At 39.0% G+C, this 26,201-nt stretch overlaps 1 protein-coding gene across 2 annotated transcripts in view; it reads left to right on the top strand.

The window, feature by feature from the left end:
* Positions 1 to 14,878: 14,878 nt before the first annotated feature.
* The window catches only part of ARFGEF2 (ADP ribosylation factor guanine nucleotide exchange factor 2), a 33,654-nt gene continuing 22,331 nt past the window's right edge, over positions 14,879 to 26,201 (top strand). Inside the window, exons 1-8 of one of the 2 annotated variants that reach the window (XM_030462903.1) lie at positions 14,879 to 15,202; positions 21,438 to 21,468; positions 22,278 to 22,401; positions 23,077 to 23,223; positions 23,932 to 24,111; positions 24,501 to 24,720; positions 25,373 to 25,444; positions 25,716 to 25,864. In XM_030462903.1, the coding sequence (XP_030318763.1) occupies positions 15,064 to 15,202; positions 21,438 to 21,468; positions 22,278 to 22,401; positions 23,077 to 23,223; positions 23,932 to 24,111; positions 24,501 to 24,720; positions 25,373 to 25,444; positions 25,716 to 25,864 (1,062 nt within the window). In that variant the 5' untranslated portion in view covers positions 14,879 to 15,063. The remainder of the gene's footprint in view (positions 15,203 to 21,437; positions 21,469 to 22,277; positions 22,402 to 23,076; positions 23,224 to 23,931; positions 24,112 to 24,500; positions 24,721 to 25,372; positions 25,445 to 25,715; positions 25,865 to 26,201) is intronic. The other variant, XM_030462904.1, reaches the window with a different exon arrangement.

Raw genomic sequence — 26,201 nt, 5'->3', positions numbered from 1 at the left:
TTTACAGAACTAAGTCATGTGCATCCTGTGTTACACTCAATAGGTACCAGACCACTACTGATTTCTATAAGGAGCTCCTTCTGCCAGGACTCCTAAAATAATATAGCTCTAATTTGTTTTTTATTGGAATGTGGGGTTTTAACAAAATTATTCTGTGGGAGAAGTGTCTACTTTCTTTGGACATCTTGCTGATCCTTTGAAATGTGAAAAATATGAAAACAGCAGATTTTAGGTCTAGTCAAAGTGTTAGTGTAACAGATTTTTTTTTTTTAGAGAAAGTGCATGTTCTCTTGTGAAAGAGCTGAAGGATCAGTTCTGTTGGCCTTATAAGAAAAGAAGAATTAAATTTTTATTGACTTAGAATTGTAAAAATATCACACATTCCAGATATGGCTCTTACCCTTTGTAAACTTGTCCTGGTTTGGGCAAAGTGAAATCTTAAGGGGAAAGGTAAATTGTGAGCACTGTGTGGAAATACTGATGTAAGTTTCAGAGGCCTGACTAGAGGTAGAAGAATATCATTGCATTAGAGGAGTGCTCTGTGTGGACTAATTACATAAACAGCTGGTCTAATTTCTCAAGCACAGCACTGTGTAAATACAGCTATATTGCCTCTCCTGTCAAATGTTTGTTTGTTTTCATATCTGAACATTGCCTGGTGGTGTTTAGATATATTGTCAGTGTCATCTTCTCTAACTGCAGAGCTTCTGTGGGCAGCAATGCAAGATCAGTGTGAGGCTGATGGCAGTAAGCTGGTCAGGAAGATGCAGATGGTCTATGATCCAAATTTGAAGAAAGCAGTGGGAATGAGAGGGAGAGAATTGCATATAAACCTCATGATGAAATGTCTTATTAATATCACCTGAACACTTGCATAAATAACCACTCAATAATTGGTTGTAATAATCCTTCAGTTACCTTGATTGCACTGCTAGCAATGGGAGAATTCTTTACCGTTTGGATTTCTTGATTTTAGGGCATGCAGTGTTGAACTGGACAAAATTAGAGCTGAGGCAGTGAATAAAATGTGGAGTCTCCTGGGAACTCCTCTAGTAAGTCCATTACTGGACAGCAGAGAAAACAGCTAGAAGCCAAGCGTAATAAATAGAATCAGTCCCTATGGAAATGATTAAAAATGAGCAGCAGAAGTGAAAAGATGAGCTACAGCAAATTTCTGCTAATGCCAGAGTGGGAACTGAGCTACTGTACAGACCAGTGCTGCTTTCCCAAGAATTTTCCTGTCCATTCTGTATCCTTTTTTGGGTGAGGTTTCCTTCCTAAAGTAAAATATGTAGCAATATGCCAGTGGGGGAGGTGCTGTGTTTTAAGCCCTGTCAATCAGTGAGGAGCACCTGGCCCCCGGGCAGAAATCCAGGGAAGCTTCTTGCCAAGGAAGTAGCTTATACAAACTGTGAACTCTGTCCACCTGTTAGGCATTGTACGTTCTTGATTTATGTCTTGCACCACAGACATATTTGCTACAGCTAGGTTTTTACATCAGTTTAATAATTCTTGTAACTGGCACTGAATTAACTTGGAAACACAGACATGTAGATATATGTATACTTTCTCTTTTTATCTTTTATCTGCCTTCTCTTCTATTTGAAAAGCTTTCTTCCCATGCAGTTAAACTCTGTATGCAGCACAGTGCTATATTTAATAGTAATGTTAAGTTAGTCTATATTACTTTTATATTAGTCATCAACCCACGTTCTCCCCTCAGAAAATCAGCTAATGTGATCTTAAAATACTTTGAGGAGAAGAATTAAAAAACTTTGACAATGGTTCTGAGAATGATACCAAACCCAGTGGTCTTTCCCTGCAGTTAGCTGTGAAATCTCAGTTCAGTGATGGGAGCACTGTTTGCTGAGTATGCCTAATTGGACATTAGAACTGTGTGCCTTTGGAGGCTGAGACATCATATAGACTGAAAGATATTGAAACATATACCATGTGCTGGAAAGCCCAGGTCTGTTATTTGGTACCCAGGTGAAAGAGGTCCTCAGTGATGCACTGTTCAAATGTAAAGTAGACTAAAACTTTTTTATGGCATATCAATCAGTTAGACACTTATAAGTAGGGCAATGGGACTCCATTAAAATCATGTCTAACCAGCAACCAAAATCACCCCTAAATGTCTAAAGGGGAGAGCTACTGGCCTCTTCCACTGTTACCATGTTGATGCCTGTTCTTTCTTTGACAGGCCAACTTCATGGCCTCATCTTGACATTTTTGCTTTTACTTTAGAAGACTGTAAAAAAGACATACTACATTCATGTGCAAATAGATATGTATCAGCCATATCCACAGTAGCATTCCTAGCAGTTTGATGACTTGGTTGGTAGCTACCAAGCTTGAAGGCTTGATGTTATTTCTTCCGTTTTTTGGGATCATAACTGGTCATCTGCACTGAAAGCTGATGTGTTGCTCCCCTGTTCTGCTTTTTCTGAGGTTCATAGAAGTTACTCATGGGAATCATAACATTGTTCTATCTGCCCTGGTCATTTAAAAAACAAGTGTGTTTCCTGTTTTCTCATCAAAGGACAAGCATGTTAAAAGAGTGGAGGAAAAAAAGAGTATGTGATCACTTTTTTCTGAGCTTTCTGGATGAAATAATTCTCATTCAGTCTCCCTAGTTAGAGCTATTCTGAGTGACATTCTGGTTAGAAACAAGTAATTTCTAGGCTTGACTTTAAATATCCTGTCGTTGAGGATATGCCACTACTGCTTTAGCAAAGTAGTTGTGATCTGTGAGAGCATTTCTTTGATTCTTTGATTTTCTAGAGAACGCATAGCTTTTGAGATTGCAGACAACATCTTCAAACCATACATCCTAACAAATCAGAAGGATAATAGAGAACACACCAGTTTTAAATTCTGAAAAATCTCATGCCTTTTAAGGCAATATGATAGTTCTGGGAAACTGTATTCCTGCTTCACAAATAGTTCACAAATACCAGTGAACAATTCTGCCAGTTTCTCACTATGGAAAAGTACCTTCTTCCATCTATCCCAGCAATCTTACCAGGACATGTTGACTCAATCTCACATTGGCACAGAAAGCAAAAGCCTGGGACATATTTAATATTTGTCTTTGTATATTATGCTAAAGTTTCACATGTGTTGCAATATTAGAACAGGAAAGAGATTCTGATTCTATTTTCTGCTTTCTTTACCTTTAAATGAACAAACTTGGCATCCATTGGCAGAAGCTGTGTATAGTGTGTCCTACACATCAAGTACAGGTATGTGTTAGATGAGGAGTCCTGTATTTGTTCTGTCTTTTCTTCCTTAACCTGGAATAAAATAGTTTGAACACTGACATATCAGTGTGAGATTGTGGCATATGGAAAACACACCCAAGCCACTGAGGGCTGAAGCAGATAATCTTATAGGTTGGGCATTGACATACAAGGATAAGCAATAATCAAAGTCATCCAAGCTATGTTATCAACAAATGTTGAGGTTTCAGACAGAATATGAGCCAGCTATAAACCAACTCTATCAGCAAATTCTTTGGCATAAGCCATTCTCCCATCCTGCCTCACTCCAAGTTCTCCAAGTGAGTGCTGTATTCCAGCAGAGCCTGGAAATGGTTCTACTGGGCTGAGGCAAACTCACACCATGTGGCAGTGGGTCCTTACTAACTCAAGACTAGTTGAACTGTTCATTGTAGCTCTTTCTGGCTATCTGGATTGCTAGCAAAATGTTAGGTCTCACAGTTGGTGTAGGAGACAAAGCAGATTTGTGGGAATGTTGGTGAGATCCCCAGAGTTCTGCTTTCTCAGCCTCTGAATGCATGTAACAAATCTACAGGGGATTTCAGTGCTTATGAAACCAGTGCACACATTATTTACTTGTAACTATGGCTCTCTTTCTGCTCAGACCTCACAGCTCTCTGGGTGATTAACACTGTGACCTGGCTTGAGGCCTCCTTGCAGAGCAAGGGCTACCAGTAAGACAACAGGGCATGGGCTTAAGCTCTGTCAGGGGAAGTTCAGGTTAGGTATTAGGAAGAAACTTCACAGAGAAGCATGATCAGGCATTGTAATGGGCTGCCCAGGGGGTGGTGGATTCTCTCTCCCTGGATGTTTTTAAAAAGAGACTGATATGGCACTCAGTGCCATGGTCTGGTAACTGCAGTGGCAGTGGATTAAGGGTTGGACTTGATGATCTCAGAGGTCCTTTCAAACCCAGATGATTCTGTGATTCAAGCAAAATCAAGCTATAGCTGAAAACTTCCAGCAGGACAGAGGGGGTTTAGAAGATCTGAAACTATGGTGGGAAGTAGTCTTCTGGCTCAAACAGACTAAAAATTTCAAATGAACTGCCAGGTTATGGTGAAGCAGCAGTCATATAAATAGTTGCAGAATGTCATTAGAAACATTTAAACCCCAACTGGTGCATCAGCATGAACAATGTATTAGTCATGTGTGATTCAGCTGTGAGAAGTGGCTTTGCTTATGACATCAGTGAAATATTTGTTCTGTTACCTCTGGGCTTCAGCTAGTACTTTACAGATTGAATAACAATCCAATCTTGAAAAGTGACAGAAAGTGTCTGCTCTGTTTATAGATATTAAAAAAAAATACAAGTATGTAGTGTAATAAAAAGCTACAGGAGAAGCTTTTGAAAAGGAGAAGCTAGAGGAAAGAGAAAGATAATCTGAACAAAGCAAACTTTTAAAGTCTGTGGCAGGACCAGATCTGCTGCTGAATTAAATATTAACTTCTGGAACTAGAACAAGCAAAATGGTAGCTATGAAATTGGACATATATGGACTAGGAAGGGCAAGGATAACATCCAATGGAGGCAAGTACAAACAAAATCTTCAGGTCCCTGTTTAATTTAATGGGCTGACTCTGGCACAAATCTGTCTGCCCACCTGTGTGGAAGAGGTACTGATCACAGAGCAGCAGATACGAGTTTCTGGTCATCTTCTGATCCAAGGCAGAAAGCAGCATCATGGCCATCCCTTATGATCTGGATGACAATAGTGTCTTTCCACCTCTGGCATCCAAGATTTAGTCATGGTAATCTGTGTAACTGAAAATAATAATTTACACTGTCGTGTTCCTTTCTTCTTCTGTTATTGTTTGTTTGTCTTTGGTTTTTATAGTTTTTTTCTTTTTCGCTGTCGTTTTGAGGGACTTGTGAGCAGTACAGTGCGTTCCCGGAGCTAGGCTTTTAGCGCCCTCAAGTGAAGTAAACTGGTTAAAACGGGTGCTACGGTTGGAAAAAGCACAAACCCTAAGAACACAATACCGAAGGAAAACAATGGTATAATCAGAAACAATGCATCTTGCTCGGCATGGCTGTCTAGCTCTCTGGGCTTTTTCAAATTAACAAGTCCAATGCAGGTGTGGTCCCAGCTACTAACAGTACTTCAAATGCTATGGCATCGATTAGGATAAGTTCAAGTAGCATTTATGACCACCTAAATACCAGGCTTGATTGTCAAAGAGGCAGATAGTCAAAGAGGCAGCCTTACAGTGGCATCAGTAGGAGGTACAAGTGAAGGTTAGCATGTAAATTGGAGGGATTTGCTCATGGATGCAGCCTGGTTTTTTCTTTCCATTAAATGCTCCCAAGTAGTTGTCATTTTAGGCAGTCTCAAATTCTTCTGTTTGTGTTCTGCAGATTTGTGTGCTTGGTTTCCACTTCATATATTAATTCCATAATGTGTTTCATTCATCTATGATGCCTGAAGAATTGGGATGTGTAAGTGAAGCATGATTTTCATCATGATACACTTGCAAGGTGAAAATATTGTGCATTCTGCTTATAGATAAGTTTCTGTCTTACCACTTTCTGTCATTGCCCTTTTCTGAAAATTGATGTTTGGAATTCAAGCTGATTGTGCTAGTTGGTTATGTAAATTGCATGGAAATGTTTCCATTCCTTCGTTGGATGAAGAGATTGCACTCAGCAGGAGTGGTTTGAAAACCCATAAGGGCAGTTCAGGCAAATAAAAAGGATGTGAAGTGGTTTAGAAAATCTGAAAGATTTTCCTTTCTACACTGTGCAATCCTATGCAGACCCTGGAGAAACAGACCATGGAGTGTTTGTCACAATGTTGAATGGAATTTATTTTTATTTTGTACACTTTGGTTCATTGTGGTTTTGTAGTGTTATTTACAAAGGTGCAAGAAGTGCCCTCTCTGTAGCACTGAGTTTTGAAGCATTCTGGTCAAGAAGCTGTAGGGAAACTTTCTATTACCAATGTCAAGCAATGCTTTCCCCAATAAAAGACATACCACTCCCAGTATGAATATTGAAAAGGAGTTCTGAGTGGTTTGTCCAAATAAAATTAAATGGTTTTAGTCTGTGTGGCCTCTGAATAGGAGCCACAAGGCAGGCCATGGCTTTCCAATTAGATGTCTGCCTCACAGCACCTCATCCTAAATTGTTTAAGGAGATATTAAACCACAGTTTGCTTGGGTAAATGTAATATACAACATACCCTCCAGCTCACTTTTGGATCAGTCTGCTGGCTTGATGCAGCATGAACTGTTTTGGAAAGAATATATAAAGTGAATAATAAACACAAACTTGAGACACCCATGGATTCCAGTTGGGCAAAATAGAACTATCTAAACATGTCCACAAGAATTAGTTTCTTAAGCAGGGATAAGAAGAAAGATCTGAACCTTTTGTTGTATGTAGACACCGTTTTTTATTCAGTAGCAGCCTGGCTGTGTGAGCTCATAGTCTGATATTTCTGATGCTCTGACAAGGTGCCACCCAGAACTGATCTATCTTTCTCCAGCTGTTGTCCTTACATTAAGTAAGCATGGAAAATGCTTTGTGGGAATTAATTGGCTCCAGTTATGTGTACCCAGCATATTACCCAGTGAGAGCAGAGATCACCTCAGAGACCACCTCCATAAAATACACAGCCTAATCTTTTTTGCATGTGAGTAATGGAGAGAGGTAATATTCTCTCATAAAGGCTGCATCCATGGGGTTGCACTTGCTTTTGAATTACAGATTTTAAAAAAACTGTTATCCATTTCTTCCATATTTTCTTTCTAGTATGCTCAAGCAGGCCTTGATATAGTGAACTCATTAGTTTGGTACGAATGATTCAAGTATCTTTGGCCTCTATATCCAGTTCCATGCTGACAGCTCTTTAGCTGAGTTGGCAAGAAATGTGCTTGTATTTAAAAAATACAAAAATACAAGAGAGAGAAAGAGAGAAAGAAACAAAGAGGAAGAGAGCTCTATTTCAAGAAAACAGAAATGAGAGTGGTTCTGGTTTGTGGGTGGCAGTTCCTAGCATGTGATCCCTGTTATGTGTGTGAACAGATCTGTAATAGCCCAAACAAGTGAAAGCCAGGTCAATAATAAAATGGGAAAGCATATAAATAACAGACCTGCTATTCTTTGTTGTGGACTGCAACTGAGGCAGATTATCATCATGAGGATGACTGCCTTGTTATGGCATAAATGCTAGTATTCCTGAGTTATTTTATTGTGGCTGAGGAAATCCTTGGTCTGGGGAGATATCTTGTCCCCTAGGTTTTGTAAAGTATGGTATAGCTGAAATGGTTTAATTTACTTTTGAGTACTGCTGCAGATCACATTTCAGTTCCTCAAATTTCCTATTTTATTACATATGTGAAAATAAGCTATAGATTTTTACCAGGTATGCTGTTTTGGTGAGTAAACAGCACAGTAAATTTTCTTAGGCCATTAAAGGTAATGCGAAGGCAAACTAGTAAGAAAATGGAACAGACTACAGAGAAGCCATTTAGAAAGAACAGGTCCCATAAACAAACTGTATGCAACACAGAGGATCCATTGTACTCTCCTGGAGTGAGTCAAAAGAATCTATTAGAGATGAAAGGATATCTAATATATTTTTATGCCTATTTCTATAAAAGAAATTTGCAAATCCATTTCAGATGCCTAATTTTTCTATATAATGGTATTTCCAGCACATGGCACCCAGTGAGGATAAGCATATATTATTTTTTTCAGGTTATAGTGCATGTGTGCAACTGTTTCTTGAAATATGTTCCATTTAGCATGGATCACTGACTGCCTCTTTTACTTTAAAATAATGATGATGTTGGTACCATGCATAACAGGAATTGCAAAAAGGATGTGAGTCACCAAACTACTTATGTTTTGCTGACTTGTTAGAGTTAACAATCTAAATCTAGGACTAAACTCATCTGTCCCTGTAAGCTCAGGCCTAACTTTAGCTCTACTACTTTAGCTACTACTATATAATTTGAAAGATAAAATTTATTTTATACAATTTTTTAAAAATCTCTAAAACTGTCTATTCAATCCATTTCCTAAAACTAGCCTGTATCCATTTTGCTTCTCCCATGAAAACTAATTCTGTCCCACAATAAAAATCCTAAAATCAGAACTGATAATTTGCCTGACAATACATTAAAAGCTGCTTCTGCTTAATTAGTTCTGCAATGCTGCTAACAGCAATTACAGCTTTTTGTGTGTCAATAATTAAGTCACCATCTCTCAAAAAAGATTCAGGGCCTTTCTTGTCTTTTAGTTATGTCACTTCTGCATCACTGTAATTTCACTGGTTACAGGAAAATTACCCTTGATTTACACTAATGTCAGTGAAATAAGAATCAGCTGTATAGGCAGCAAGAGCAAATGCTGGCAGTGCTTGGTGGATTATCAGTCAATTTCTGATTGTGAGCATATCTGAAAAATACACATCTACAAATAGTGCCAGCAAAGCAGTTCTGGTGGTTCCTCCAAGGAGTGCTTGGGTGTGAATTTCACACGTGGGTGTGAATTTACCCGGGAAGGGGATAATAGACACCTCATGTCATTCTCTGAGCTGCTTGGGGAAACTTGGTAGATTCATTGCTTCATATCTTCACCATTGCTATCACTTCTAGAATCACCCCCAAAGTATCCTGACACTGCCAGAGCATTTCTTGCTCAAATAAGCAGCCCCTGAATTCCAACAGCTTGGGAGTGGGTTTCCAAAGTTCCACTCACTTAAAATGTCTGTTTATTGACTTGTCTTAGATTTGATATTCCAGATAAATTACTGCAGCAGAGACTAAAAGTTTGTGGGCAAAACTAACAAAATGTTTTAAAGAGTTATAACAAATTATGTTATGTACTTATAAGGCTTTAAACAATCTTTCTAATTTCTTAATTATCTTTCCCTTGTGAAGTTCTCTATTACTGTTTATAAAGGTCCATTTCATTGTGTTGCAATGTAATGCTCCAAATTTCAAGTACTGAAGGAGAAAATTTAGACTGCTCCATTCTTTCTTCATCATAACAGTTTAAAAATTATTTTTATTAATTTTATTAATTCATTAGATTAAGGTATGTTTTGAAATGTGATAGGATCTTTTCCATGGCCACTAGATACAATAAAATCTAAAAAATAAAATAAGAACCCAAACATATACTTCACTCAGGAGTACCTCACTTCATCCCACCCATCATTAAGCACTTGGCTGATATGCCTAAATGAGGAACCTGTACTATTTTGTACCAAGCTTTGGATTTAGAGGCTTCAGCCACCAAGCTCTTGCATTTAGGTAAGATAAATCTGAACTCTGAGAAAAAAGTCTCCAAGCATGAGCACTTAAAAGGATCTGTATTTGGAATACAAATTTGATGATTTATCCTTATTTTATCACTGTCTGCCCAAAGATAGAAGGCTTCCTTAGCAGAACTGGATTGGTTTTGTTAACACAGAGGTAGCATTTGAGTAAAACTGGGTATGGGTGGGAGAACCTAAACAGTTAAAATCTCAGAGCAGAAGACCTGGGGATGAATGAAAAGAGAAACAGAGAAGTTTCTTTGAGGATGTATCCTTAAAATGATCTGGCCACTTGCACTGGTATGTTTCAGACTGGTCTATTTTCTGTGAATTCTAATAAAATCTAATATAATAATAATATAAAATAAATCGAATAAGAAAATAAATCTAATAAATCTAATCTAATTCTAATAAAATCTAGTCTATGCTACACAAGATCTAATCAGTTGTCAATGGGTTTTCTATTTTGCTAGAAAATTATGATAGTAATATTGATGTCACATATACAGAGTGTCACAGAGAACAGGCAGATCCAGCATGATTTGAACTTTACATTTTGGTAGTAACAGCTGATCAGCCAAGAGAAACAGATCAGTGTGGTATGTTAAGCACCACTGCAGAAATTTGAACTCCAGGATATCAGTTTAATGCTGCTGGCCTGGAAATAAACTGTCCTGACATTCACTGCTTCTCAAATTAACCTTTCCCTCCTAACATGAAGTCATGCCCGTCAGTACCACTTACAGCCAACTGATAGACAAGGATTGGTATCATTGCACTTGGAGTGAGCTGAACATGCTGCAGCACCTTAAGTTACTGTGTTCAAAGTATATTTTGACCTTCTGTAAAAGTGATTGCCTAGAGGCATTAAACACAGATGCACTGAGCTAGTGACAGTTCCTCAAGCCCCTAGACTAGACAAGAAAACTTAAAATTAATAATTAAAAGCCTTTATTTCATTTTCTATAAACTATCATGGACATATTTTTCATTGTCATTCTCAAGGCCCTTCTGCATCTTAGCATGATTCACAGAAAACATCTTTGTAGGTTTTTGTTTCTCCTCTGAGAAAGATGAGGTTTGTTTTCTTCTGGTTTGTTTTCTCACAGGTACTACATCCTGTGCCATCTTCCCAGACTCAGTGATTTGGGGATATCAAGATATTTCTGAGTGGGCTGCATCTACAAAAAATAAAAAGGGCCGTGATTCATTTCTAGCTCCTGTCACAGGTAACAAGACAGATGCCACAGGCAAGGTATCCTACCCTCTTTTTCTTCACAGATTTTGTACATTTACTGGTGTCTTTTCTGCCTGCTCACCCAAATGAAGTAGAGTATTGCTGTGTCCTGCCCCTTAGGCTGTCCAGTATTACATTTCAAGAACGTACAAAGGTCTCTCATCAGCATTTAGAGAGGGATACAAAAATTCTTCCTGCACTCCAGACCTCCTGGGAAGTGTGAGATCATTTGTGTTGGAGAGGAGACAGTTTAGCATAGATGACAAGCTGTCTGTTTACTGCATATGGATTACACATGACCATACAAATACCAAAGGCAGGCACTGAGCCCAGTCAAGGGGAAAAGTACATTTCTGCAAAAACTGTTTAGCAATTAGACCCATCTGCCACTGTGCCTGGGACCCAGTGTTGACAAGGGAAGTGAGGAGGCTGCTCCTTGGACAGCTTCTTCAGAAGCTACTACTAGTAGATCAAGGAGCAGTCTGTACCCTGGTAGCTCTGACAATGTATCTTGTACAGATGCATTTCTCAGGTTTTGTTGGATCAACTTGTGTTTGAAACAACAGTGTGATCAGTCATGGCAACTGTGCTCACTTTGGTCTGTGCAGTCCCTGCCAGGAATCTGCTTCCTTTATCCTGCAGTGATAAAAGGCAGGCAAGGCAAGGCAATCCTAAATGCTAAAAAAGGTATTAAGAGACTTACTTGAACATCATCTGGAACAATTAAGGATGAGGTTCTTTGGGGGAATTCAGAGTATAAAGAAGCCCATCTATAAGAATGTAAATGATAGCAATAGCACTTAGCTTAAATGAAAATGAAAACCCCCTTTTTGAATAAGCATCTATTATTTCATGGACTCTTGTCTCCTTTTCTTATTTTAATAACTACACATTTTATCTTTTTGTGGCTGTACTCATAGCTATTCAAGAGATAGGTCTTATTTCCTTAACACTACTACTTAGAATAAAACCTTACTGGAAGCAATAACATTCTGTCACCTTCCCAACTTCTCAACTTCCCTTCTGATTTGGCCATCTTGTTCTCCAAGGCATACCCAGACTGTAGATTTCAGCACTAAAATGAAATTACTCTAGAGTACAAGCACAATCAATTTGTCTTTTGATTTCTGAGCTCTCAGTGTCAGTTCTTTACTCAATGACAGGTGATCCTGGTCTCTCTTTATGCTGTACTATTTCTCAATCTCTCACTTTCTAACACACAGGATTTATTAGGGAGACATAATAAACCTTTTCTTATTTTGGATGTGGTAAATTAAACTATCCAGAATAAATTTGATATTGTTCCTTTTTGCCATTCTTTTGGGTCAGGTGTATACTGAATTTTTTGCCCTTCAGAACAGAGCAAATTAAATTATATGTTGTATGATCAGTAAGATAGTCAGTGAGATACCCTGTGGATTTGATCCGAGAGCCTGCAGTGTAGCAGAGCTGCACTGGAGCTGAGAGTAGGATTTAAAGGACAAAGCTGAGTCATGAGATGCACAGCAAGCCACCTTCCTAATTCCCTCCCAAAGACAGACTGAATCAGCATTTATCTGAAAAACCTACTTTTCAGTCTTTGTCTTTGGGAACAAAGTTTTGAAAACTACAATTAAACTCCATATTACTATTTCTATATGAGTCATTAATGAGAATTAATGACTAATGAGAAACAATTAAACCACCTGACATGTAAACCATCTCTCACCCTCTTGATACCTGAGGTGGTTTACACAGAAGTGGCACACTTAGGCATGAAAGATATCCAAAGCGTGTTTAAAATGTGAATGTGTTCACAAGCTCAAAGGATACTGTGAAATATCTCATTGAACTGGACACCCCATACAAAATACTAGACCATGCAATGACTTAATACTCAATGCTTTTAGATGTGTAACATATTTTTTAAGATAAATAGCAAATATAAAATTATTGCATTGCTGACACTATTTAAAAATAGTGGCATACTCAATCCTGCTAGAAAAACACCAGAAAAAATACAGGCTACTTCAGCATTCTGAAATAACCTGCATGTTTCTAAATATTTAATGGAGTCAGTTGCTACTGAAGAAGCATAGATTACAAAGTATCAGCACAAAGCTTGAGAAGGAAACCTAATCTTAGTGTAAAAACAATTGTGTTAATGAGGCTGCAAGAAAAGTGAAATCAGCACATCTGTATGCAACAGGAATGAGAAAAAAAATTAAACAGCCTAAAGGAAGAACTGTAAGAACACTTCTATTAGAAAACAAAAATGAAACTATAGTTACAATATGGAAATGTCTTAATTAAAAAAAAAAAAAAAACCAAACAAAACCAAACCCACTAATAACCTGATTTCTACATTATTTGGTTTTTATATTTCCATCACCATAATAGAGTCCTCTGCTTATGGATAGCAGGTAACATCCAGACTGGATGCTAGGAAGAATTTCCTAATTAGATAGTGAGTGAAACACTGAAGGCAACCAACTGAGAAGCTGTTGAATCTCCTCTACTACAGCTTTTCAGGAAAAGGGAACATTCTGCCTTTGTGTTTGAGATGGGCTGCATGATCTATTGAAGTTCTCCCAGCCTTGTATTTCTGTGATTCTGACCTGGAATAGCAATTCATTCTGAGCACACATTAATCACCACAGAGGAAAGTTCAAGTCAGTTGCCTTATGACAGCTTCAGCTGACACACTCTCAGAAAAACTTTAATCTTCTAACGTCTCTCGCCTTTATTACATGGTACATGTTCTGGTAGCAGAAGAGGCATAATATACTATTACTGTAAAGAGAATTCTGAGCAGTTACACATTGATAAATTGTGATTGAATCACATGCCATGAGATCACACTCATATCCCACCCATACTTGAACTTCTCATCTCCAAGGAAAGCCCATGTCTTCAGATACTGACAGACCTTAAAAATTGCTTCCAGAGAGAGGCTTTTCCCTGCTTCTTGTCTGGCCTTGTTATAATTTCTGATTTCCCATCCTTTAACTCGTATTTTTCTGTACAAATGGAGTCCTCAGCTCTGTGTCAACTTGTCCAAACCTCTGGACAGTAGAGGTCACCACAAAGCACCTGTCCTTTTTCCCTGTGAAATAATATTAAACTAATGCTTTGCATGGGTGTTTGGATTTGGAACCTTTGTTAGTGGTTTCTAGCACAAAAACGGTAGCTCTTAATAACTTGACACTATGGATCCATTTATAACATTTTAAAGAATTAGAGTCCTGCTGTTTGAGAAATAGGGAAATAAAATTACAATCTAGGCAATCTAAGGTGTTTCTCAGTTAGAAGTCATCATCTCAATGTGACTGAGCCCCTAATGGAATGACATAGAAGAGCAAACTGCATCCCAGTGATGACTGACAGATTATGGTGGGCAATGTCAATTGAGTAAATTGGGAATAAATTTGTAAGAGGAAACTCAATTTCTGGAAGTTGAAATTTGATTTTCAGCAGTTCTTTACCATGGCTTTGTTGGGGTGTTTCATGTATACTTTCTCAGAGCTTCTTTACAAGACTCTTTCTATGAAAAGTTAACTGTGATAATGTACATGTAGATTAGAAGCCTTATAAAAATAAATATTTATTTATATATATATATGCTTTATATATATATATATTTAACGTGACTTCCCTTTCTGTAATTATAGCTTAATCGATGCAAACATTTGCAGCAGTAATTACTGTACTCTCAATTCTTATTGAAACTCGTATGTGAGACCAAACAGACCATTTCCTCTTAAGCATTTTCCATTCCAGCAAGGATGCTGGTTGGGTTTCCACCAAATGCACGGAAAGGGGGCTATTTAAAGAAAACAACAACCACCCAGGTAGGAGCCCAGCGCGGGGTGCCCGGGAGTCCTGTTTCGGGGGGGAGCTGGTGAGGCAGGGCAGGCCCCGCTAGCAGACACCTACACATTTGTAGGCACGGAGAGCTGAGCAGCAGCACACCAGGTACCCGAGGCAGCGGGGAGATGGTGTTTATTGTATTTAAAGGCCGCCGGAGGAGCGGTGACACCGCCTGCTTGGGGCCGCTCCCCTCACGGCCGCCCCGCCGAGGGGTCGGAGGGCGGGAAGGCGGGGCGCGCTCCGGGGTCACGTGACGGGGCCAGTATGGCGGCGCCGTGGCAGCGGCTTGGTGGCGGCCGCTGAGGGAGCTGCGTCTCTTCCGGGTGATGGGGCCGTGGCGCGGCCGCACGATCTGAGCGCCGGCCCCTGCCAACCTCCCCCTTCCCTGCCCCGCGGCGGGGCCTTCCCCTTCCCCATCTCCCCCGCCATGCAGCCCCCGGCCCGCGAGCAGGACGCCCGCACCAAGAGCATGTTTGTGTCGCGGGCCCTTGAGAAGATCCTGGCGGAGAAGGAGGCGAAGCGGCCCCCGCACGGACAGCTGCGGAGAGCCTGCCAGGTGGCGCTGGGTGAGTGTGCCCGGCACGGCCCAAGAGGCTCCCCGCGCCTCCGCCGGGCTGGGGGCCGCAGCTGCTTCCCGGCCTGGGGGGATGGAAGAGGGCACTGCGGGGGACAGGGAATCCCCGCTGGCCCGGGCCGCTGTCACCGCTCCCCGGGCCGGGGCGTGTCCTCGGCCGCGTCCGATCCCCGACGGGATGCGAGGGTGCCGGCCGGAGCCCCGGCTGAGCTCGGGACTTTGGAGAGGAGAGGGAAAGTTCTCCTTCTGACGCCAGACATCTGTGTTACTAAGTTCTGGTCTCGAGATAAATCAAAAGGGGGTTGGATTTGTCACTTTAAAATCAGTTTTGAGAAAATGATTCATAAACTTTTAAACGAGGGAACGGGCTTGCTTAAGGCCCTCGATTTGCCTAATTTCACACCTTTCAGGGCTAGTAATCTTCTGACATCTCTGACTCGTGGCAAAAAACTGCTAGCAGTGTAGACGGATACATACAATGTCTGTGGTGTCTTGTGCAAAGAAATACTTTCTGTGGAGTTGGATTACTCCTGCAAGTACAAATTTGATGATAGAGATGCCTGTGTTAAAGTTCTGAAAACGTATGGTATGTCACAAAGGGGAAAACATAAACTGGGTAAAGCAGTCTAGGTTTACCCAGTTCTCTGTGGTCTTTCTTACTCTGCAAAGGTGACATCTCTTACAGTTTTGGTTGCTTTGCATCAATATTTTTTCCCTTTAATTAGAGGACATTTAATGTAGCAAGAATAGCAGAAAAAGCAGGTTGCATCTGTAATGAAACTGGGCAGATAAAAGGATAAAAGTTCTGTCAAGTGATCTATGAAAGCCAGCTTGAAAAGTCGCTGTCATTTTTATCCTTCTCATACTCACAAGAAATTTTTAGAACTTAATTGTAATGATGAGATATCCAGAGAAGGATAAGATAAAATAGAAAGCTATTTTTATTATTCCAAGTTGACATTGTTACCTATAGTGTAACATGTGCACCCCAGCAGTTGGACACTGCTTTTCCTACTCACTTCCTTTTCCTGATTTCTGCTGTAACTCCCCCAACATGCACCCAACCCAGTTAGAGGACTGGAAACCTGTTTTTCTGCTCTGTGAATATATTTAGAGAGTGAGAAAGGGAACTTTCTTGAAAGTTTACCAGTGAAGGTCTTGTTTCTGTGAAAACATTGAAGACTTATTTTGAGGGAGAGGGTGCAATAGCCACTTGTTAGCATTTCCATGTTGCATTCTAACTACTGTATGTGTGTATATTTTAACATACAGTGCATTTGAGGGTAGTTAATGTTTATGATGATGTGCAATATTTTTGCTAATCTTGATTGGAAAAAAAGTCCATGTGTTTTCCTAGACTAAAGCAGAGGTCAGCAGGAAAAGATAACCTTCTGTTGCCCAACCATCCTGCCCTAGTAGGGCCTTGATTATTGTACTAAAGGATTTCTTGTTATGTTTGTGGAATGTGTCTGCATTGTTTCAAGTTGCCATCATGACTGTGGTTTCTTTTACTTAAATATCTTCCTCCACCCCACACTTCATTCTATTTAGGTTAAACACATTTTTACTCAAATGAAAAAAATCGGTTTTATTTACACATACTTTAGTTTAATTAAGCTTATACTTTCTATTAACTAAGACTATTACTTTAGTTTTAAAAGTGTTAGTGTAATTGCCAATCCCTGTGCAACAGTAAGCATGCTAGGAAATGTGAGAAGAACATAAGTTGCAGTCTGAGGACTTCAGGCTGAACTTCATAATCTGCACAAACTGTTATGGGTGAAATAAAACTGTTCTTACCCTTTTTCTCTTCCTTTCCCAGTAATATACCTTTCACAGGACTAATACTGTTCAGGTTTGGACTGCAAAATATCCTCACAGTTTTGTAGAAATGAGGAATGTCATAGGTTCAAATAGAACATAAGAAGGGGGAAGAAAAGGAGCAAAACCAGTTCCCAATAGTGGTTTTTGGTGTTTTTTTTTTTCTCTGTCCACCCCTCCTTTGAAATATCCAGTGTTAGAATTGAGTAAGCAGGGTTTGAATGGATTCCTTCATTCAGTTGCTTGCCTCATCAGGAGGTGTAACGGTTGTGTCCTGTCCTGCCAAGTCAGCCCCTGGAGACACTGGGAGAGATGGAGGTTTTTAAACAGAGAAGTTGTTCTGCTCTGCTTTAGAAAAATGTTTTAAAGAAAACTTGGTTTCACCAGACAGCCAGTGTATTGTATAAAAATAGTTGCTTAATAAGCATTTACATGGATTTCTACGTACACACGCTTAGTAAATCTACTGAAATAATCTCTGTCCTGAAACACTGTCAGTGAAACACAGGCAGTGTGTGTAGCAGCAGCTCAGGTTGGTCTCATGCTAATCGTGCACCTGGGTGTCCCATAAAAAGATTGCTCTTGCCCTACTAGGACTGTTTCTAATGGCACTCTGTGCAGCCAACCTGGTTATATGACCTTCTTTGATTGCCTGGGCAGCTCCACGTACATGTCTTCGAGTTTTGTAAACACAATTTGTTTAGTTAGCTTGTTAATGAATTTAAAATTAAAAAAAAATAATAATCTTTTAAACCATGCCTTCACTTAGCAATCTACCTGCTGGGGCAAAGTAGACATAGTCTGGCTTCACTGTGCCAGCCTTTTCTAAAGGGTTCTCTGCAGGCTGATAGAATCAGTAAATGTGGGGGGTTGTTTTTTATTCAGTTTAAGGCAGCTTGGGACTAGGCAATGCAGGCCTTAACCAGGCTGGGGGGAGGGAAGGTTTTGCTGCTGCTGGGTGTGTTTGTATTGGCATCGCTGTTCTGACAAGCTATGGAAAGACATTGCTTGTGTCCTTGTGCTAACATAAGCTGTGCCACTTTCTGCACAGGGACGAGTTTCCTTCCACTGAGACAAAGTTGACTGTACCTTAGCACAGGATGCACCTAATTGCAGACAGGCAATAATTTCCTCCATTTTAATGAACAGGCAAACATAAACCATCCATCTTAATGCTGAATGACAGTTACTCTCAGGATGAGCTCCATCCTGCTTTTATTATGGCCAGAAGTTCTGGAAGAAATTGCAGCAAGGCCTTGCTTGTTATTCCAGTTGTGTTTCCTAGTAGGAATGCTGAAGTGCTTGGGTTGAGTGATCAGCTCTCGCAGTCCCTGGAGTAGAAGCTAAAGTAAATAAAATGCATATTCTGGCCTTGAAAGGAGCAGGTAGCTCTCCTATTGAAAGCACCAAGTGAGGGATCTGTATTTTGCTGTCAGATGTTGGCCAGAATTCAGACTTTTCTGTAGCTGTGGAAGGATACTGAGCCCCTTAATCCTGTGGCTGGAAGAGGAGGCTGTCAGTAGGTTTCTGGAAGCTGGCTGTGCCTGGTTAGGGGCTGGCAAGCTGTTTGTGGCAACAGACTTAATTAGGCAACAATTTCTGTGTCATTAACTTTTGGTGGTCAGACCACCAAAGGAGCGCTTCAAATGCGGGCATTTCCAAACTGTTTTGATGCAATCAGTAGCAGAGGCATGCCTGTAATGTGCTTTTGTCCTCTCTTTTATTATTTTCTGCCAGCATTATTTACTAAAGAACAATTGTGGTGCAGATGTTTTTATATGGCTTTAGAAAAACCTCTCTATAATAAAATTGTGGGGAACTTTGTCTGGCCATGGTTAGATTTTTAATTCATGGAGTATTCCTGAGAGTGGAATTGTTGTTGCTCTAATATGGGATGCTATTCTTAAGTACTTCTCCAAGGCAAGATGTAATACAACTATTAGTAAAGATGGGTATGATCGTGTCTCCTTAAGGCTAAAATCTTTGTGACATTTCAGTTTTAAACTTTTTTTAATGCTGGTTTGTTAATAAACAGCATAGAGGGAAAGTGATCTCTTTGAAAGAGAAATTATTTCAGTCTCTTAAGGAAATATGGAAAAAAATAGCATTACTCACTTCTAAATGTAGAAGTGAGAATTTCTGCTCCTGAGAACAACCTATCCTCACAATACTCTTTTTCTTGTGTGATAAATGTTACAAAAATAGCAGTTTTATTTTCTTGTGTGGACTTGCTGCTACAATATTTCTGGAGTGGTTTGAATATTTTTTTTAACAAACAAATTTTAGGTAAGGAATTTTTATTTTGGACCCTGCCTCTCTTCCTTCCAAAGGACCTGTCCCAGCAAACCCTCCCTGTCCACCTTCCACAAAATAGTATGACAGGATGAAGATGAGGTGTACGACCTTCAGTTTTCTTTCTGTCAGCAGCTGAGTGCAATGCCAAAGAAGCTGAGAAGCAGCTGAGAAGAATGCCAAAATTGAACTGGATGACTGAGAGAAGTTTTGGGTAATAGGCTGGCCAAGCTAGTGGACACTGTACAGGTTTTAGTTTCAGCTCAAAGATGACAAAAGTTAGGTTTGTTCAGAACTTCTGAAATAGCTGCTGAAGAGTGAGAAGTGGGTAAGGATGCAAATGAGAAAAACCCTAAGGAAAACTTGTGTTCATCGAGCTGGATGTATGAAATAGGGATATTTTATTCTACTTTATCTGATGATTTGCACTTAACTGGTCTGTCAATGGGGAAAAAAAGTGAAAGCTTTTCTATTTCACATGCTATTAGAATACCTGTGAGTATTGAAAAGGTGTCTGGTCTGACTTTACCAAAACATTGTCAGATCAAGGAAGCCTTTCAGTTGCAAGCAAGACAAATTATCATTTTTAGTGTCAGGAGGGACACTTGGCTAACTTGAGCAATCTTTCTGCCTGGGAAAAATAAGTGTTCTCTGTTTGCAATTGTTAAACCCACAACTGTAAACCCTAGTTCTAGAGAGTGTCTGAAATACAGTGTTAATTATGTTATAGTTTGCCACCCCAGAATCCTGATGTGCTTGGGATTCTGGCTATAGCTAAAATATGACTTTCTCTGCCAAGACGTGGAGGCAGGGGTAAATGCTCAGAACAGGTAAAGCTACCCAGACAACTGTTTTAAGCAGCCAGTTGCTATAGGTGCCAGGAATATTCTGCTCTAACAACAAGACCTATCTGAATAGGGCTATAATAAATTGGTGGGTTTCTTAGGGTATGTTATTCTCAGCAGCACTGTGGATCGTAATGAGGTGTTTAGGATGGGGAGGTGAATAAAACCAAGAGGACTGGTTTCACATTTTGCTGAATTGAGCTGACTCCCCATCTTGTTGATAAACCAGCTGGATACTGAATGAAGAAAACAGTGATTCAGGAAGCAGTGCTGTGTTAAGATTTAGTGTCTGTTTGGCGTGGGAAACCTTGGTTATTTCTTATCAGTGTTCTCCATTCTATTGACTCTTCTTACCAATTAAATCCTGAGGTATTAGGGGATGATGACACTGGGTTTGCCCTGTTGCAGAGCTGCAAAGTTACTTTGAATTTTGAAATCCCAGGCACTGGCACTATGAACTTGGCTTGTTGCCTTGCTACTGGCTTTTGCAATACTAGCAAGTGAAAATTGCCTCCCCTTGCAAACAGCCAGGTGCAGTACTTTAAAGGATAGTCTTGAACAGGGCCGTGATGCATTGTGGCTCTGTGACTCTTCCATTTTTTCTGTAGTCTATTCTTTAATTGATTACAATGTGGATAATGTTACATCAGTTCTAGTTATATCGTTTATTGCTAGTGGATGTCAGGCTGACTTTCAACCAAAAACAAACAAGCAGACAAAAAAATCCCCCAAAAAAGCCACAAAACCCCAAAAAACACCACAAAAAAACTGGCAAAATTGCAGCATGTATTTAAAATTTCTTATCTTCTGAGAGTTTGTTCAGCTGGTATCATGTTGTGAGGCTTAAGAAAAGCAGGCTAACTAGCATTGTAGTTAGCAGGAAGGTCAGATTCATTGAGCTAATAATCTATGCAATGGCTTAAAAACTTTGCAGCCCTGAGCTCTCTGTGATGTAGACATATCCTTGAATAAAAATTGCATACTATACCTGTGTTTTCCAAAAATATTTCTTGTAAAGAATGTTTGGAAAAATTAGTTTTTTCCTGTAGAAATTGAGAGATACACCTTCCAGTAACTTTTAACTGTCTATGATTAGTGAAACTGAAGATAGTGAAGCTGAAGAAGGAATAGCAGAGACTGAAGTGTAAGACTTGGAAGTTTGAAACAGTTTTGCCTATCTACATTTTCCTTATTTGTATTATTGATCATGATAATTTATGTTGGGTATTAAGTACTTTGCTTTTTTTTTTTTTTTTTTATTTCTTCCAGATGAAATAAAAGCTGAGCTGGAAAAGCAAAGGTAAATTATTAATTGCCAAGAACTGTGCATGACAACAGGAAGTGGAACAGTTTGGTAGTAGAAATGTAGGAGTGTACATACATTACAGCAGTGAGTTTGTAAATACCCAGTTATGCACCTTTCTGCCAAAAACGTGGCCTATATGTTCCAGTTACACAATGTTTGTGGCTATGGGGACTGAAGCCATAACTGCATTTGAATTTCACTATGGAAAAAAAAAATCAGAAATTCTGAAAGGCACTAGGTTTTCACTTGCTTTTTACTGGGCTTAATATAGCCTGGTAGGAAATCATAAAAAGCAGTGCATAGCCTCTGTTTGATAATATATACTCCTTAGCTACCTAGATCAAGAATACCAATTCAAATATTACTTAAATTTAAACTTGAAAACACTTTCCACAGCACTGTGCTGTGATTTAAAACAAGCCTCCAAATGTGTTTATATTTGCTTGGTAGCCCTCATTTGGGTCCTGTCTAATTGATTATGAGTAGCTTTGATAGATTTGTCATTAAATTGTGCAGGAGTTCCCCAGTATCTCAGGTAATGGGGCAGTAGTGGAGTGTAGTGAGGGAAAGAGTTATCCTTAAGAATATATGGAAAATATCAGATGCATATAAATAAGCATGAAGTGCCTTTTATGTGATTTATAAAGAAAGTTGAACTTCTTTTGAGAAACTATGTGTGAGAGAAACTTGTGTGACATTTGTTTGCTGCTATGTACCACTGAGTTTTATATTCAGAAAAGGAAGTGTAGCTTGCTGTGATATATATGTTTAGGAAAACTAATAACTCTTATTATCTCACCCAGAGAAGGCACTGCTGCTCCACCAAAAGCAAACTTCATTGAAGCAGATAAATATTTCCTTCCGTTTGAACTGGCGTGCCAGTCCAAGTCTCCACGCATTGTCAGTACTTCACTGGACTGTTTACAGGTGAGTGTTCTTCTTAAATTCAGACAGAATGAAATGGAGAAGCAAGCAGTTAGAAAATTCTTGTGTGCTGTTGGTATTAAAGTAATGCTGCCCTGGGTATGGACAGCTGTGCAGATACCCACAATGGCTACCTCAATGCATACACAGTGAAAAATAGGCTACCATCAGACTTGGCTGACAGTTCATCTTGTCAAAGTCAGAAATCTTCTTTCCTAGTGAAGGAAGCCTTTACTGAAGTTCATAAATGCTAATATTAGTCAGTAAAGATGTTTCACCTGTATTGTTCTGGAAGGTGTTTCTTGTAGTGCTGATGTGATGGGAGGTCAGAGTCTGGATCTTTTCATCTTGTTACTCCTTAGATTCTTATAGGAAAGACAAATGCAGCTTCATCTCAGCTGACTTAGTGGGCAGAACCTTTCCTTTGTGAATAGGTACAAAAATGTTAGAAAATTTGTCTGAGAGAAAGAAATAATCTGGATGGAAAAAGCTTGTATGTCCCTTACTCAATCTGTTCTGTCTAGATGTATGAACAGTCCAAGTATTTGGTAGCTGAACTATTGATGGTTTTAAATTTTTGTGTTAAGTAAGATGTCTGTCTAAATCCTTCTTTTTGTATACTTAATTGTATTTTACTTTCCAGTACATAGTTGTCTAACCAGTGTTCTCTCTGCCTAGAAACTCATTGCATATGGACATATCACTGGCAATGCTCCAGACAGTGGAGCTCCTGGAAAGCGACTGATTGACCGAATAGTTGAAACAATTTGCAATTGCTTTCAGGGTCCTCAAACAGATGAGGGAGTACAACTGCAGATAATTAAGGTATTTTCTCTGGTTCACTTTGGTGTGATACTAATTTTCTTTCTCTGTCTCTGATTTTGTGACTGAAAAAAAAATTAACCCAGTTTCCCCCTTCCTTACACTGTTAGATCTGTCACTGAATCCATGGAAGCTGTCAGCAGATCAGAATTGCTGTGTTCAGTGTATTTCCTCTTGGTGAAGCAGAACATAAGGGAATACTTGTAGAAGTTAGTCTCTCTTTCTGGGATGAGCCACAGTCTGGATAGTTTATCTTGCAGACAGCTTGATGTTAATCTTCTAGGATAGTAATGCCCACATTGATTAGGCCAATGAATTCTGAAATCTACTTGGGCTAACATAGCTGAGGTTAGAAGTTGGTGAACCTTCTAAGTAGTCAGATATGATGGTAGTATAGACTAATTGACCCTTTCACAGAAATGAGGGTATAGACTATAATGGTAACTGTTTAGAGATGGAATATCTCCTGCAGTGGAAAACTAGTGATAAAACACTGTAGCAGCTCAGGAGAAAACAGGGATATGTGAAAGATATTTTAAACGTTTTTGAAATGTCAAATAAATTATAAGAACTTGAAGTTCCTTCTAATATCTTAGAAACAGATATATGGATTTCCTAATAAATTCTCTGACTATTAGGGAAGACCTGGATGAAATGTATTGCTGCCTGCTTGCTCACATTTTCTTTCTACTCTGTTTTGGACTTTTTCAGGCTCTCCTCACTGCAGTAACTTCTCCATATATAGAAATTCATGAAGGAACAATTCTTCAGACTGTTAGAACCTGTTACAACATCTATCTGGCCAGTAAAAATCTTATTAATCAGACAACTGCCAAAGCTACCCTTACGCAGATGTTAAATGTAATTTTCACACGGATGGAAAATCAAGCTGTATGTAGCTGTTACTTCTGCTCATCTCAAATGTTTGGGCTTGACAACTGAACAGAAAACTTCTATTTTTAACGTGTCTGTCACTGCAGTTTAATAGTTATTGATTTACAATTTTAAAAACAGCTGTCATCCTGTAGTGAAGCATAGTGATAGATAAAAATAAGCTTCCTATATTATTGCTGATAACAAGATTTTACACTGTAGGTTTTGCCAAATGGCTTTGTATAAACATCTGTTTAATTTGTCTAGTGAAGTAATTATATTTTCATGGTTTCATTCTTGTTAACATGAATTCACAAAGGAACATCAGTGATCATAGACATCTGCTTTCCTTTCTCATGTTTTGTGCCTTAGATTAACTTTTTTCATATTTTTTTTTTTATTTCAAGATACAAGAATCAAGAGAAATAGAAAAAATGAATCAGCAAAAATCCCAGTCTCCTGCAATTCAAGTGGTGACCAGATCTCCAAAGATTGGTCCATTAAAGCACAGCTATCAGGAAGGCAAACCCCCAGCTCCTGTGAGTGTGGAATTAACTAATGGTGAGCCTGAGAAAGCAGAAATTGAAGATGTGAAGTTGGAGCAGGATCTGACCATTTCATCATCAGGTAACAAGAATTGTCTGTTACTTTCAGTCACAACGTTTCCCATGGAAAATGCTCTTTTTGGCTGTTTTGGAGAGAATTGATTGGGGTTATTGACTGAAATCATGCTTCTATTTTCTCCATAGTTATTTACAGTATACAGTCCATCCTTAGTTCTTGTCTATGACATTGTAGCTGTTGAAGAAAGGCTCATGTTTTTCCTAGAACTCTGATAAAACTATGCATACAGAGTAATACTGGAATTTGACTTGCTTAGGTTGATAAAGGGGAAGGAAGGGGATAGTCATAATATATGGGGAGTGATAGAATCACTGTGGTGATTCAAGTCCTGTGATAAAAATAATGTGTGTTTTGAAGATCTTATCATAGGCATATACTGTACCCAAACTAGGAATGTAGAATATTCCAAAACAAAGTTTTTAACTGTTGATAAACAGAAATGACGAAATCACTTCATTAAAAATATCAGTGCTTTGATTTAAACAACAGAAATAACATCAATGATTATTTTTGTTTGACTTCTTGGAAAGGTTTTTGGGAGGACTACTAAGGAAATTCTACCCTTTTTAAGCCTTCTTCCTCCCTCATGGTTTTCCTTTTAATCTTCCTGAAAAATGTACTGAAATAAGGAATATGTATTTGTGTGTTTCATTAGAAGAAACAACAGATGGAAGAAAGGAAATGGTTCAAGACATCTTGGAAGATGTGGTTGAGTCAGCTGTAAAAGGTAACAAAATATTCTAAAGTAAAACAGATGCATGTGTATTGCTAAACTTCTATTTCCATGGTTATAAAAGCATGGAAGTGCTTTTTCTTACTACATATCTGTCAAGATCACTTACTTAGGTAGTAAGAACAGGTTTTTATTGTCTAACAATATTCTTCTCTTTCTATTTTTTCTGGGCTGCTTCTGTCCCACTTGGTTGTAAAGCTTTATAAAGTCAGGATAAAGAAACCTCAGTGGGTAATTTTAATCAGTTGTCTTTTTTCCCTTTTAGTGGCTGAAGAAAAGCAGGTAACAGAAACAGATAAGGCTCTACCTGCACTAGAGACTGCAGATACTGTTCTTTCTGGGTCTAGTAATGAAAATGTACAAACAAACGGGATTCCAGATGATGGGCAATCTGTTTCCTCCACTGATAATTTGGTAAATAACCTCACTGAATGCTAATACATATTTGGGAAAGGGTAAATGTTTCTGTCATGCCAACTAATACAGTGGGATTTGGGGGAGGGAAGGGACAGAATCTTTAATATGTGTGTGCTTCTCAGGTTTAAAAAGGAAGCAGAAGCTGCAATTTAAGTAGGTTCTAAAAACAACTGTTCTCAAATGCTTGCTTATTTTAGTACTGGAGGCAGGGGGGCAGAGGGGAAGAATCAACATGTGTGAAAAGATACAGGACACTTGTAGTCCTGCTTAGGCTTAGCTATAGGCTTTCTGAAATGTATAGGTTTTTTTTTTTTAACTGTAATTAATTTTCAGA

The sequence above is a fragment of the Calypte anna genome, chromosome 20 (assembly GCF_003957555.1).
Source record: "Calypte anna isolate BGI_N300 chromosome 20, bCalAnn1_v1.p, whole genome shotgun sequence".
NCBI lineage: Eukaryota > Metazoa > Chordata > Aves > Apodiformes > Trochilidae > Calypte > Calypte anna.
The sequence above is the reverse complement of the archived record's forward strand: the minus strand, read 5'-3'. Positions and strand labels throughout refer to the sequence as shown.